This window comes from Stegastes partitus, unplaced genomic scaffold, assembly GCF_000690725.1.
Source record: "Stegastes partitus isolate 25-593 unplaced genomic scaffold, Stegastes_partitus-1.0.2 Scaffold612, whole genome shotgun sequence".
Lineage (NCBI taxonomy): Eukaryota > Metazoa > Chordata > Actinopteri > Pomacentridae > Stegastes > Stegastes partitus.
In genome coordinates, this window is record NW_007578343.1 from 379,572 (window position 1) to 394,837 (window position 15,266).

Consider the following 15,266-nt stretch of genomic DNA (forward strand, 5'->3'; position numbering starts at 1 on the left):
ACAAAGGCCAAAAAAAAACCTGACTCAGCTTTCATGAAAAGCACATTTTTGTAGACAGTAACCCAGCGGACACTCAGCGTGTGACCACATTGCTACAGTCACTCTCCATGAGGTTTAAAAATGATGAAATTCCTAAAAAAAAAAATCAGACAAAGAAAGTATTTTAAATCATATTGAGGACTTTATTGGTGTGTAAGAAGTCGACTACAGTCAAAATCTCAAAAACCTCTGAAATACAAATGAATAATGGAAACATTTTGTACATTTACAGTTTTTTAGGTTGTTGTCCTCAACATAATACAATCTGACTGCAGTGCATCATTCTAACCCTCTAACCAACCCCAGGCTGCACCGGGCCATTCAAACTCCAGAAATAAAATTATTTAAAAACAGAAACAGAACATAATAATGATGATGTAGAATCATTCCATCTTCTCTTCATTTGGTTGCTCCAGGTCATGGGAGTAGCTGCATTTCTCTCCATGTGTACATGTTCCCTGTAAAAAAAACACAAACACACGATGATGACATAAATACCAACAGACAGACAGGCTGCTGAACTCTGATGTTACACTACAATGTCTAAAAACAGCCAAAGGAACATTTTGGCTGCAGCTGGCGAAAGCGTTCTCTGGCCAGAAACCAGTAGTGAGTGGAAACCTGCCAAAGCAGCTGATGGAAGAGACTGATTCACCGGCATGTGTCTGATGTTTCATTTCCCACCCAGGACATGAAGAATTTACAAGTGTAATCAGTATTTAGGTAATCGTCTGCCTTTAATTCTCTGAGCCGGGTGTGTGCCAAGAATATCAGAAACAGCCTGATGTGCTGAAACGATGCTCACCTCCAGAAATTTTAATCAGCTGTATAAAACTGCTGGAACAGACGGCGGGTTTCTACGGTTACTGTGATGCTCTCTCAACATGTCAAGAGAATTTAAAATGCTACACATGCAGCAAATTAGATCTTTTTCAAGTAACACCAGCGTGTTGTCATAATCCCTGTGCTATGGAAAATGAATGAGTGAATTTAAAACGAGTAAATATGTGGCTGAACATAACTAAGAACGACAAATGCAGATGTAAGTTTAACTTGTAGCACTGTTTTGGTCTCCACCACCTTATTAACAAAATGCTCTAATATGTTCACCAGCTAGTCGTTAATTCTGCCTTTAGTTTGATGCTGGGTAGGTAGAATATAGTGGGTTTTTATTATTATTATTATTATTGTTAAGGATGCACGATACATCGGCAACCACATCGGTATCGGCCGATATTCGTGTTTTTTCAGATATATCAGTATCGGTCCAGTTTAGCTGATGTGAAAAATGGATGATTGTCTAACATCAGCGCCTTCGTCTCTACATTTAATATTGCTGCTATTTCACAGATGTTTTTACCTAAATGGTCCTGGACTTGAACTTGAACATGTATTTTTATTTTGCTCTTGTTTTACATTGAACTTATTATTTATTAGGCTTTTTAAAAACCGGGACCTGAGTACAAACATGTAAATGTGAGCTGGCATGACAATGAAGTTCCTTGAATCCTTAAAACATGTTTTACTTTTGTTACGCAATAAAAACGACAATGTGATCTAATTTGGTATGGGCTTCTTTTGAATAGTTTTTACATTCTCACAGTGCTTACTTATACTAATTTTTCAGTGTGAACAAAAATTGAATATCGACATCGGTAATATCGGTTATCACCGATATCAGAAATCTTAGTATCGGATATCGGTATCGGCCAGAAATTTTAATATCGTGCATCACTAATTGTTCTTGCTTTTTGTCTGAAATCAGCTGTTCTCTGCTCAAGGTCTAAAAACTAAGACTTAACCAAGAACCATTTGGAATCTTCTGCGTTAATCGATAAATTTGTCTACAAATAAAGTCCGATTTTCATGTTTTTATGATCTGATGAGTAAGTAACCTAAATAAAATGCTTTGTCTTTAAAACTTTGGATTTGTGTGGGGTATGGGAGGTCACTCTCGGTCTGTTCATAGGTGCAGCGAGGTAAACAGTTTCAAAGGGAGGGACTCGCATGCATGGGAAGCTAGACCGGCTGCCAAAGCATAGAACAAGGAAGCTTGGACTCCAACAACACAGAGGGAGTGTGACTTCATTCTCTGCTAAGGACGCCGTTACATCTTTACTTGGTAGATAGTAAAGATATTCGATGTCTCATATATTGCACCTTTAAGTTACAACTCTTAAGCAGCATCAGACCCTAACATCTCGACAGCATCAAGGCGGAAATGAATGTCCAAATTTATCAAGGTTATCTCACAGGAGGTAAGGGGAGGTAATCCAGCAGGACAACGACCCTAAACATCACAGTAAATCTGCTACAGTGGCTTCAAGATAAGAACATGAGCCGTTTGGATCAATACAGATGCTGCAGAATGACCTCAAGAGAGAAATCCTGATAATATGGCTGAGCTGAGGTCCGGAATTCCTCCCTAATGCTGTGCAGGTCTGAACCACAGCTACGGGAAATGTTTACGGTTTTGGCTGCCAAAGGAGCTTCAAGCAGTTATCAATTCCAGGGATTCATTTAGTTTTTCCATGTGTTTGTGTGAAAACTATTTGCTCCAACAACAGCATTTCCAGATTTCGCCCTTAACGACATGAAAACAGCTACATCTCTTTTTCTTCACCCCCTTTGTGGCAAACCACAAAAAAAAAAGGATCAGAGCCAACATCTGGTGAAGAGTGAGACAGCCCAGCTAACCAGATCATCATTTCCTCTGATGCCATCTCAAAAGCCACATAAATACAAGTCAATGACAGCTGTGCTGAAAGATTAGCCAGATTGGGACTCAAAATGCATGATCACGGAAAAAGTTGCAGATGCAGCGAGCTGTCTTCTTTGTTCCCACATAGTCAGGTACAGGGCTGACAGGTCAGTCTGTCTGTTTAACCTCCTTCTGCTCACCTCTACGGTGTGATTATGCAGGAAAATTCACAATGTAGTTGTTCTCATTTACATATTTTTTCTGTTTACTCTGTTGGACAACTGAACATGTGGGAAACAGTGACTCATTTACAGCCCATAAACCCGACAGACAGCCACACTAACTATAACTAACAATGTTATTTCATAATCATGATGATGACAAAATAAATTTACACTACTTGACTTTTAACTAGTAGATTTTTTTTTTCAAAATACAAAGTGTAATTTTGCAAGCAGCTAAGCTATATATGAAAAATACTGGTTATTGTAATTTAATTTAATTTCATATGATTTAATCTAACATGATAATAATACAACTTTATGTGGACATACTCTTGGTGACTATTTGTGTCATTTAGGGCTTTTTTTTTTGTTTGTTTTTTTTGTTTTGGCCTTTTTGCCTTTATTTGATCGTGCAGTAGAGAGAGACGGGAAAGTGGGGGAGAAGAATGGGGGAAGGACCTGCAGAAAAGGGCCATGAGCAGGATTCAAACTCATGACTTCTGCGTCGGGGAACTATAGCCCGTGTACATGGGACGCCAGCTCAACCAGGTGAGCTATAGTGGTGCCCCATTTTGGGCTTTTTAAAGAAACCTATTCTAACTAGCAAAAGTAAGGTGGCCATGTGACCTTCTGACTGACGAAGCAGCCACCATGGATCGAGGCACAGCAATGAGCATCCATTGCACTGTGCACATTTAAAGAGCTGTGACCTTGGCTTGGGGTGTTTTAATCTTTTACACTTCCACAATGTGTTTTCAGTTCATGAAAGTTAACTGGAACATCCTGAAAATGTCCTGCTCACCATTCACTTGTACACTGTTCAATTTTTTTGCACTAAGTACAATTTGTCTTGAGCTTTTTTTTCTCGCCCAAATTAGCATCCCAAGTATCACACTCAACCACAGACTTTATGTGACAAATCTTTCAAGATGTCACCCTTGGGTTTCCTGAATCCAACTGCACCCATCTTTCATATCCTCTATGGTGAACCTCCTCTCGTTGCTACAACTCGAACCCTTTTGTTTTTTTTTTTTTACAAAGTTTCAACATTGATACAGAAAAGAAATGCTGAGTCATCCTACAACCTACTCACGAGCATGACTCTCAACAATGTACCAGGTAAGCAGATGTTATTTTCCCCCGAGGACGGCGGTGAGAACTTCTGCATAATTCATAAGTCATTAATGAACTTGTGTCATTAGGGTCTGTGTGAACATGTCTTTAGGCAGGAGGGCAGTTTTATCTCCCAACACAAAAGTAATCATTTCAGGTATGAAGCCACGGGCAAATTATTCATGTGCTTTCCACGGCTGTTCGAGGAAGAGAAAGGAGTCAGGTGGGTGTTTTCTAGGAAACAAAAAACTGCTTTTGGAAGAAAAGAAAATAAAACAGAGAAAACAACCAGATTGTTGGGTGTTTTTTTTTTTTAAAACAAGAAAACAATCTTTTCTAGAGAGGCCCATTAATGAACAGAGTCCCACCTACAGAAACACATCACCGGCTCCATCATAGTAATTAGCGGTTTGCTTTAATGTACTGTTCCCACTTCTAAGCAGACATATTGCCTTTAAAAGATGTTTCAAGGTTTTTGCACTTGACTGTAAAACTAATGCAGCTGGTTTTGTGATCTGTGTGAATGTGCAGAAACTTGATTTTTTTCCTAACAAAATATATTGTTGCATGTCGTCTTCCTGCTTTGTGTATGATCAGTCTGACCTGTCTGAACCTCTTGCAGGGAAAGCTCTTGAGCTGAGACGAGTCTGTGATCTGGTTCTTCCTCTTGTTCTGACACTTCTTCCTCTTGTCTTGCAGGTCAGTTAAGATGCCACCACTGGAGGAGAGGACACAAATTTATCAGTCGACAGAGGATTAGGAAACATAAAGTTGGTAGAGAAAATTGAAGAGAGACTATGGCCACGTTTACATTTTCAAAAATAACATTGTTCACACCAGATCGTTTTCAAAAAAATCTTCGTCTACACCAACCCGCATAAACACGTCGCTAAGAGCTGCCATGCCAAACCTATAGGGGGCAGTGTAACGAGAAGCATAAAGCCATGCTAGCCAATCAGAAGCTTGGAAAAAACACAACAACGAAAACTTCCTGTTACTTCAACGATAATGGCGCGAGGGTCGTTTGTTTGGACCGACAGAGAAGTGGAGCTACTCCTACATGTGGTGTTAGAGTATAAAACAAGTAAAATTGTTGAAAGTATTGACTGCTCTGGGAAACATGTCAGTCTAAGTATATGGACTTAGCCGAACTGTAAACATGGCCGCACACGTATGACGCTTTAGTCGAATACTGTGACGTCATACTCCGTCTCCTCCCGTCTACATGCAAACATAAAGATGGCGTTTTTCCAAATCTCCACATTGGCCAGAGTTTTCAGATGTGATTGTGTAATGTCGCTTCGTTTACGTGTAAACCAAACGCATTGAAATATCACTGCTTTTGCTAAACGGGGCCTAAGACAAGAGATTAAGAGAAACGAAGACGACAGAGGTACAAAATGTGCAAGGAGCAAAGCATGCAATAGAAGAAGGACAGAATGAATCTGAATGCACAGCTTTGAGCTCCGAAACGACAATTATGAGCAGTCTGATGTAAAGATCCCCAAAAGAATCTTTAAATTACTAAATATCTTTAAATTCTTCCCCCAAAAAATCAACATTGATGTAATAACAGTATCTGAAAATGCTGAATCATAACATTTCCTCTCATTTCAGCTTCTCTACACTGTTGTGTTTTTGAATGTTTAAACTGCAAATGTTTATCCAGTAACTATTATTCATGTTCAAACAAAGCTTGCACATGAACTGGGGCTTGTCGTTGATTCCTACTAGCTTAAAAAATAAAAAAAAGCAAAGAAAAGTTATTCTTGATCAAAGAGTCAGACACATGTACACTGCTACAGCTGTCAGCAGAGGTCCCACTTCAACACATTTAACACCGTGTCTCAATAATGAGAACTTGTCAAGTGTCAGACTGCCAGTGTGTGTGTGTGTGTTCTTCGAGGTTGTATTACTTACCCAACTTTGGCACGAGCTTTGGGTCCCCAGAAGGCCTGAGGATTCTCCTGGAATCGGGTCAGGTGGCGTTTACGGGACTGAGGGTTGGCGTCTTCCCTTACAGTGAAACAGGCCTCCAGGCTACACAGAGACACAACAACCACACATTAAGGTTAGACTCAATTTGTCTTAACAGAAACTGGTGAAGATAAACTTTTTGACAGCGGTACCGGCTGGTATTACAGACTCTATGTCATTTTCAGAAACAGAAGAATCAATCGTGTCCTGAAAGGTTCAGAACGTCAGCACAGGTCCAGCATCTCAGACCAAAACAAACGACTTCATCTCCCTCCGTCCTTTCACTTTCATTTAAGACAAAAAAGCCAACAAAAACTAATCCGGCCGCAATCATTACCTACACAAGTGAAATACACTAAAGCAAACTCGTGGCCTCCTACTTGACATCAAAGTGCATTTTTCTCTCTCACATACCTATGCGAGTCGTTGTCCTGTTCTATGTTCCTGTTCTATGTTTTATCACTTGTTGGCTACCAGGCTCATTACAGCAATGCGAATTAGCAGCGTTACTCACTTGAAACATGATTCGGGAGTGTCACCAAGTGGAGAGAAAATATATCCTGTCACCCAGTGCAAATGCATGTTTGTTTGGCTTTTTTCTATCTGTGTGAAAAGCTCTTCTCCACCATGAACTTTAATAAGTCAAAGTGCAGGTCCAAACTTACTGATGAGCATCTTCAAGCAACACTGAGAGACTCAACTGTTTCCTCCCTCAAGCCAAATGTGGCTCAGTTGTGTAAGAGGAAGCGCTGCCAGGTCTCTGGTAGCAAGGAGTAGGAAGGAGAAGCCTATGTTCTGAAGAATATTCATGTTTTGAATATGAATCATGAATTGTTATTAATAAAGATTGAGAAGACTGGATCAGTTGTACGTCTTTTTGGAATACTTGAAACCCTTTCTTTGTGGAACCCTTGATGCGGCCCAGCCTCACCCAGACTCTACCTCCAGCGGCCCCCGGGTAAGTTGAGTTTGAGACCCCTGCATTAAGGGCTGTAATGAGTTGTTGTCAACTTCGTTACAGCGGTCCATCGGACCGGAAGGGAACCGAGGACGGGTCAAAGTGAACCCATGTGTGGAAACGGACACACAAACACTAGAGAGGAAAAGACACGAGTAGCAAAGGAGAGCAGCAGAAACTCTCACACTGAGCTGAAATGAAATAAGTGCATGTAAACGAGTAAAAACCATGAATAAAATACTTTTCTTTTTTTTTTTTTTAAGTCTTTGTTTTTGGGGGCTGAATGCTGGACTGCACTTCTGTTGTTCCAATGTGGAGGGGAGGTCACTCTTGGTCTGTTTCTAATAAGCATGCTGAGGGCCAGTAGTTTTAAATGGGTGAACTCACATGCACTAACATGTACACATGGATGAATTTAAAAAAAAAAAAAACAGAACAGAGAGGTCTTAATAAAGGATGGCGATGCTATATTAATGCTGAAAAGTTTGCACATCGCACCTTTAAGCATGATTGAATGTATAACATGGACCAGCTGAGTGATCACTGACAAGGTGGTAGGACTAGTCTCACCCTGGTTTAGTGGAGAGGATCTTGAACGCGGGGCTCGTCGGTGAAAGTTTCTCCCTCTTCACAGGGTTGGCCTGCTCCTACAGCAATCAAACATGCATGCGTCAGTTCAAGTAAATGATGCATTGCATGATTCTGGAAAGCACTTCGTCTTAATTGTATTAACAACAGCAGACAGAACAGTCAGGGTTTCTAAAAATGACTCCGGTATTTTTTTAATGTTTACCCAGCATCGCATGATGTCCCAGATGGCTGCAGGAGGAGCGTCTGTCTTGATGGCGTTCTTACAGGCGTGAGAGAGGGAAACCCTGTGACCAGCATGAAGGAGCGCCGATCTGCAGGCGAGATGCAAGACATGTTGATTCAGTTTGTGACAAATGTAGGGTAGAAATGTAGGATGACCTTTGACGCACACGCTGAAAGGTGTAGGTACAGCAGCAATGTGCCTCGCTCATTAGTTTCAAACTGCATTATTTTCATTGTATTTTAAACTTAATGACGGTGGCACTAATCAAAAAACCCCACTTATTTCCCATTATTTGAATTACTGAGAATAACCTGAGATCTATATAGCAATCTAAAGAGTAGGGGCTGAGGGGAACTATTTAGATGAGCTCTTTAAAGTTAGTATTAGGGGCTAATGGGTTGCATCCTGTCAATGAGAGTCCCAACAAAAGTAGAAGTACAGATGTGTGTGTGTGTGTGTGTGTGCGTGTGCGTGTGTTTGTGCTGTGGGGACATAAATCTGTTTACATCGTCTTATTGCAGGAAGCCACTTTCCTTTCGGGGACAAAACGCAAACCCCCTCAATGTAAATCATTACATTTCAGTGTGAAGACTGTGTTTAAAGTTTGGTGCATTTTAAGTGTCAGGTTCGGGAAGTAGTAGTTATGGTCAGAGTAAGTCTCCAGGAAGTGATTATAAGTCAACGTGTTGTCCTCGGAAGTGATGGAAACTGTGTGTGTGTGTGTGTGTGTGTGTGTGTGTGTGTGTGTGTGTGTGTGTACCTAAACTGGAGCAGGGGTGGAGTATTACAGTGTATTGTGCTGCTCAGACTGTCCACAGTGTAATAAAGAGGCACATCTTCCAACTCCTGAAACAAACAACACATCAAAGGTAATAATTCATCAGTCGAGCAGGAAACAACAGCAGCAGCTGCCAGTCAGGAAGATTATTATCCAAGTATAGAAAACAAGATATACGTGACACAATGTAAAGCTACCTGATGAACCTAACCGCACCCACATGACAATACCAGCACATGATACGAATCCCTGTGATGAGAACATATAAAAAGGTAAACGAATACCTCAGTCACCATGCTGAGCATGCCCTCGATACGTTTGGATGTCCCAAATCTGGAAGGGTTCCCTGACACGCCAGACAAAACCTTCTGGACAAACGCCAAGTCGTGGATGGGCTCTGCCCAGATGGGACCACCCAGCTACACAGAGGACCGACACAGGCTTCAGTGTTTACACAGTAACAACCACAACCAAGACGAGAACCTTTCACACAGTCCACATGAGGCAGCAACAAAAATCTTCAGACAGTATTCTCACTCGGCAAAAAAAAATAAACCTGCTGTCAATAATGTAGTTACAAACAATAAGTTAGCTTTAAAAAATGATAAGAAACGAAGTAGCCTCGTTTTATATGTATGTCTATGAATATATACATAACTGCGTGCACTGAGGAGATGTGTTTGTGTGTTTGTGTGTCACCTGGTGTCTCTGTCCACAGTGTTCACACTCTGGTCCTACTGGAGGTCCGGTGGCAGCAGAATACTTCATGCTGAAATCAGATAAAACGCAACAGAGCTGCAATGATGAACTGAATGGTTGTCAACTATCAAATCAATCCACAACTGTATCAATAACAGACTCATTGGTTTGAGTTTCAATCAAGAAATCAGGAAGTAATCAATCAAGAAAAATATTCCACAGATTAATCAAAAATGAAAATAATCACGAAGCTCTAACACAAAGTGGGTGAAAAGCACATGCGATAAGGAGATGTAACGGCAAAAATACCTGCCGATGATATCACAGCATTATTAAGAAACTCTTTCATATTTAACAGCCAAAACTTTAATTTTACTTTTTCAAATAACTGAATCTACAGCTCCTCGCTTGGTGGCGACGAGCCTTTCTACTTTCTACTCCACTGCAGGCCATCTTCATTATTTAAGCTATTTAAAAAATATCAGCTCATTTGAAAACCCTCTGTTTCTTTCTGCTATTTTCCTCCTTTAACATCTCGGAGCTGCCATCGTCAACCACGTGGCACGGAGTGTGAAGACTTTTATTTCCAGCGGAGTCTGCTGCGGGAGAGTTTGCTGATAAGTGCACCTTGATTTAACCATCACATGCGAAACATCACAAGACCCGGCAGTACAGTTTGTGCTGTCTTACTGTTTTCCGTTGCTCGTTCTCCTGCCCATTCTCTGGAAGTGGAAAGAGCCGCAGCCGACACAGTTGTACACCAGGGCCTGTTTGCTGCAGCGCGGGACGAGGGGAAAGGACAGATTTAAGTGCTGTGTCTCACCATTGTGCATTTTATGTCAAATATCACTCTGTCAGTGTGTGTGTGTAGGTGGTGTGTGTGTGTACACCATGTGACAGCTATTAGGTACACACACGCATTTACGCAACTGTTCATATGGACACAGGCACCTGGAAATTACATATTCTTTTGTCTTTCGTTCTTTAAAAAATGAATCTAAATAGTTCACATTACATTTCTATACATTCCCTGCATTCTATATTATTTGATCTTTTTTCATTCCTTTATCTCACCGAGTTCTGCAGCTGACATTACTTTAAGAATTTGTTGCTGCAGTGACCCAGTTTCAGGATCATTCATCTTTCATCATACAGTATATCAGCCTTTGCTAGAAGACAGTATATGTGTGTGTGTGTGTGTGTGTGTGAGCACCTGGCTGAGTTTTTGACTGTAGCCTGTCCTGTGAAGACGCGTACAAAGACCCGAATGTAAAAGTCGACGCTGACGGACAGCAGTGGCTGAATGTATCGCTGATACACGCCCGCCCGCTGATCCAAACTGTGGAGGATAATACGAAGAGCCTACAGGGGCGGGAAAACACACACACTTATTATTTCGTCTCGATGGCAAAACCTGCGAAACAGAAAGAAGAAAGAAAATGTTGCATTAAAAAGTATGAGAAGAGTGAAACGTGTTGAAGGAAAGGGTCATTTGACTGCAAGTGCTTTTAGGAATGTTGCCCTTCAAATGTAATTTCAGACGCTATTTATGGTCGGCACTTTTACAGTTATAGCCGTTAAATGTATTTTGATTCTGTAATTGCCTCTCTACATACTAGTTTTCAATTTTAGTCTGCCACACAGAAGACGCATGCATTTAATCAAGTGTTACATGACTGTGTTCTGCTTCTGTGTGGAACAGGATTTTCATCAGCGTAAAATCAGGTCAGGATGATCTTTAGATGACGGAAAAAGGCTAACTATAGACTAATAACATCAGAACAATACGAGTTTGTTGGGCTGAACTGAACTAGAAGCTCAAAAAGTGCAGCGGCATCAAAAAACCCACACACGCTGTTACTGTATTACCAGTAAAATGGGTGTTATTAAAATCAACAAGTGCGGAAATCATAGGGTTGGAGCTCGAAAGATGCCGGGAGCAACAAACTGTCATGAGCTTGAAGGATTTCTCTACTTGATTCAATTGTAGCCTCAGGACAGGATCTATTACAAGCTTTGCTGTGTCACCGTCAGACTCACACGCATGCTGTATGCATTCAAACACCAAAGATTAAGACGTTATGAGTGTGAAAATGCTGACATGTCTGTACATGTACTGCATGTGCATTTTCACATTGCTGAGAGTGTGTGTGTGTTCTCTGCGCCCTCACCATCTCATGACAGTATTTGGCTTTGATGGAGACTGAACCGTATTTGCTGTAGCAGGTTTCTCCACTGTTTCCTGCCATCACCGCCATGTCTGTACATGTTACACACAGCAGCCCTGAGAGAGACACAAACAGACAGACAGTCAGCGAAGGCGACTGACGAGAACCGCAGGAAACACAAAAGACTTCCTTTGGCACCTCAGACAGACAGTACAGTAAAGTAACTGTGTGTTTTAACCCTCGAGTTGCACATAACAGGTGAGGTTTGTCAAATTAGGCAGTTTCACTCAGTGTCAAGCGGGCTTTAAAGAATAAAGAGCATTCTCTGCTTTGTCCCACATACAGCGAAGTCATTTTGAGACATAATAGGATAAAAAACCAAATAAGAATTATTTCACAAACAATATCTGACCTACTTCTGATCCAGCTGTCAAGTTGATTTCATGCCAATTTTTGACAAATAAAATGCAACTGAATGCGTTTCTTTAAAGCCGGCTGAAAGCAAATAGCTAACTTTCATGAATGTCACATGCATCAAAAGAAAAACAACAAAGCCAAAAATGTGTTATTTTTCCAGCTTATAACACACCTTAACCATCCATGCAGACACAGGACACAGAGAAAGTATTTGCCCCCCTACAGAGATTTCCTTTGTTGGCACATTTGTCACCCCTAAATGTTTGCGATCATCAAAGTAATAGACAAAGGTAACCCAAGAAAACACGAAATGCAGCTTCTACATGATGATTTCTTTTACTGAATGAAAAACACTGTCCAGCACCACCTTGACCTATGTGGAAAAGTAATTGCCCCCTTAGCTACCTCCAATCCACCAAATGACATTTGGCAACTGGATTTAATTTCACCAGTGACACCCACATATGATTACTGCCAGGCTTGTTGAATCTAAACATCACTTGTCTGACATTGTGACGTAGCCAAAGGGTCTTAAAAAGCAGCACATGAAGCCATTCAAGAGTGGTAAATGAATTATATCGCGCTTTCCTACCTTAGCAGCACTCAAAGCGCTTTACAATGTTTTCTCATTCATCCATTCACACACATTCATACACCAATGGTGATGATTTTGACAGACAAAAACTAAAACATCACATTAAATTTTCTACCCGTAAGTAGAATTACCACCTACTCATGGTTATATTCTTTTGCCAACCAGCACAGTTGCAGTTAGACTTTAATTGGTGGGAACCCAAGATTAGTCACCAATTTAGTTTCCAACGAAATGTGAAATAAAGTCAAAATCTCTCCTTTTGTTCCTGAGACAAGCTGTTAAACAACGGGCAGAAAGCTGTTTCTGCACAACGTTATGATGTCACAACTAAGCCGACCTCCTACCTTGTGGATGTATGATATGACATCACTTTATCTTTTTTGGCATTTGTGTGAAAATTGTCAAAATTAGCGTATGAATTGTTAAGTTGTGGCGGCCGTGGCTCTGGCAGCAGAGTGAGTTCTCCACAGATCACAGGGTCGGCACTTCGATCCTCAAAGAGCCAAAGAGTCCTTGGGAAGAAACACTGAACCCCACACTCCTCCCAGCTGCAGACCAGCACCCTACATTAAAGCTCTCCTGCCATCGGTGACTGAGTGTGAGTGTGAATGAGAAACACATTGTAAAGCTCTTTGCAGAACCTTGTTGAGGTTAAAACCTGCTATCTAAGAGCCGACCAGTTGCCAAATGTGTGTTTAGTGAGGTCACAGTGATCTTTGACCACCAAAATTGAATAAGTTGAATCCAAGTGAAGGTTTGTACAAAATTCGATGCGGCTCCCTCCGGGCGTTGAGAGGATATCGTGTTCATGAATACAGACAATCTGAAAACACAGCGCCTCTGGCTACAGCTTTTGCTCGCATACAAATCAAAAACACTAATGTCATTTTGAAGCATCCACCGACTTTGAGGCTGAAAAAAAGGAGCTGAAGATCTCGAACTCCGGCACATTGTCGGTGGGACCTACCCTGATCTGCACAGACTCACTACCAGCTTGAAAATTCAGTCAAATTCGGGTCATGATTGAACTACCCACCTCCTTCACTGACAGCCTGCACAGCAGCATCCAGGAAAGAGGCGGGGCTACCGTAGGGGTCCAGATCGATGACATCATAGCGCTCCTTCTTCCCTCGCATTTCATACATCAGCATACTGGAATAAAGAAAGACAGACAAATGCTTATTGTGTTTGCAAATTCATTTCTATGACCCCTGGAAGAAATGTGGGCTCCTGTGCACGACGACAAATCAAGGCCAGATTAAATAATGGGTTGATTAGTTCAGAAAAGAAAGAAGATAAATGACTGAAGAGGACAGAAGAATAGATGCCTGAAGACTAGCCAGTCAAAGAGAAAAAAGGCGACGAGCACAGCGGAAAGAAAAAGGGCAAAGGAGTAATAAAGAAAGAAAAATAAAGAGACAAGAATGAACAAGATAAGAGGAAAAGCCGAGGGATGAATAGAAGGAACAGTCAAAGGTGAAAACTGCAGAGGAATGAAAACTATAGAAGCGTTGGATAAATACAAGAGCAGGAGGAACATCGGACAGCAAATCAGTGAACCTGACAAATAACAGTGGCAGAACAGCGGAAAACAAGCATTTATCTGAACATGCTGAGTAATCAGACCTGGCGTCTCTGCAGCTGGCCTGCAGGAGATGGCTCACTCCATTGTACTGGGCATTCCTGGCGATCAGGGCGGCAGCTTTGGTGGAGAAGTCATTGGCGGTGACGCTCTGCAGACCTGGAACCTCCAGAGCGAAACGGACCGAGCGCAGACCAGACGCTGCCAGGCCCTCCAGGACACGAAGACCACGCTGAAACAAAAATCAAACTTATGCACAGAATGTTTTTTTGGGGGGCAGCAGGAACACGACCTTTGCACATTAGCATGTTATAAAGTTGATGTGGTGTAACTATAACGGCAGACGGCTGCTCTGTTTGTACATCCACCAAACAGGGTGTCACATTACCGTTCATCAGTCATTTGGAGTTTATATGTGGCTCTTTAGCCGCAGCATGCTAACCTGCATGCACTGACTAATCACTAGCTTTGTCATTCTGCTGTTTGTCGCTGAACAGGCGGTGGTCAATGCATATACCAGAACTTTGTCGTTTCCTTTTGCTACTACAGCTGGTTGCTGCATGTGAAAATAAGCTGAGAGGAATGTTGTGAATGGAAACATTTGTGAGGAGTAAAACCGAAACAAGCAGCTGAAAGGCAGCAAAGTGCTCCTTAGAGCTGAAGACAACAACAAAGTTATGTCGGTTCACTACCAGAACAAGTCCTCTAACAGTAAAGACATCATTTGGCCACGATGTCAAGGAAAATATTGATTATCCACTTGACATCAACCCCTTTTGAGTTGACAAGATGGCGCTGGTGAGGTCGGCTACCGTCGTACCTGCTCCAACCTTTTGCTTGTATGCAGCTGTTCTACTTTTCAAACACATTTCACTGCACATTGTACCGTGTATAAATGTGTATGTGACAAATAAAGCTTATATTGAATCTCTTCTTATGGATATTTTTCTCTATTTGGCATAGCAAAATGGAACCTGTAAAAGAGAAGAACTGTAAAGCCAAAATGCATGTGTCAGACTTGATTTAAAAGGTAGCATGTTCCCGTTTCTGAAAGTTTGCTTGTTTAGCATGTGGCTAAAACACAAGCCAAACATGACTCAAAAAAGGTTGTGTTTTTTGTCCTTGTCTATAATAAATCATATTTGAGTTACAGTAACTACGACATGCTTCGTGTCAGAACTATGTATGTCACCACATACTT

General features: G+C 41.4%; 1 protein-coding gene across 3 annotated transcripts in view; it reads right to left on the reverse strand.

Annotated features, from left to right (window-relative positions):
* Positions 1-159: 159 nt before the first annotated feature.
* Positions 160-15,266, reverse strand: part of trmt1 (tRNA methyltransferase 1) — a 30,103-nt gene continuing 14,996 nt past the window's right edge. For 2 of the 3 annotated variants that reach the window (XM_008289391.1, XM_008289390.1), the window contains exons 4-16: positions 14,110-14,297; positions 13,520-13,635; positions 11,475-11,587; positions 10,517-10,665; positions 9,994-10,077; positions 9,304-9,373; positions 8,889-9,023; positions 8,587-8,672; positions 7,806-7,914; positions 7,583-7,659; positions 5,998-6,117; positions 4,681-4,795; positions 160-497 (exon numbers count right to left, since the gene is read on the reverse strand). In XM_008289391.1, coding sequence (XP_008287613.1) covers positions 423-497; positions 4,681-4,795; positions 5,998-6,117; positions 7,583-7,659; positions 7,806-7,914; positions 8,587-8,672; positions 8,889-9,023; positions 9,304-9,373; positions 9,994-10,077; positions 10,517-10,665; positions 11,475-11,587; positions 13,520-13,635; positions 14,110-14,297 — 1,437 coding nt within the window. In that variant the 3' untranslated portion in view covers positions 160-422. The remainder of the gene's footprint in view (positions 498-4,680; positions 4,796-5,997; positions 6,118-7,582; positions 7,660-7,805; positions 7,915-8,586; positions 8,673-8,888; positions 9,024-9,303; positions 9,374-9,993; positions 10,078-10,516; positions 10,666-11,474; positions 11,588-13,519; positions 13,636-14,109; positions 14,298-15,266) is intronic. The other variant, XM_008289392.1, reaches the window with a different exon arrangement.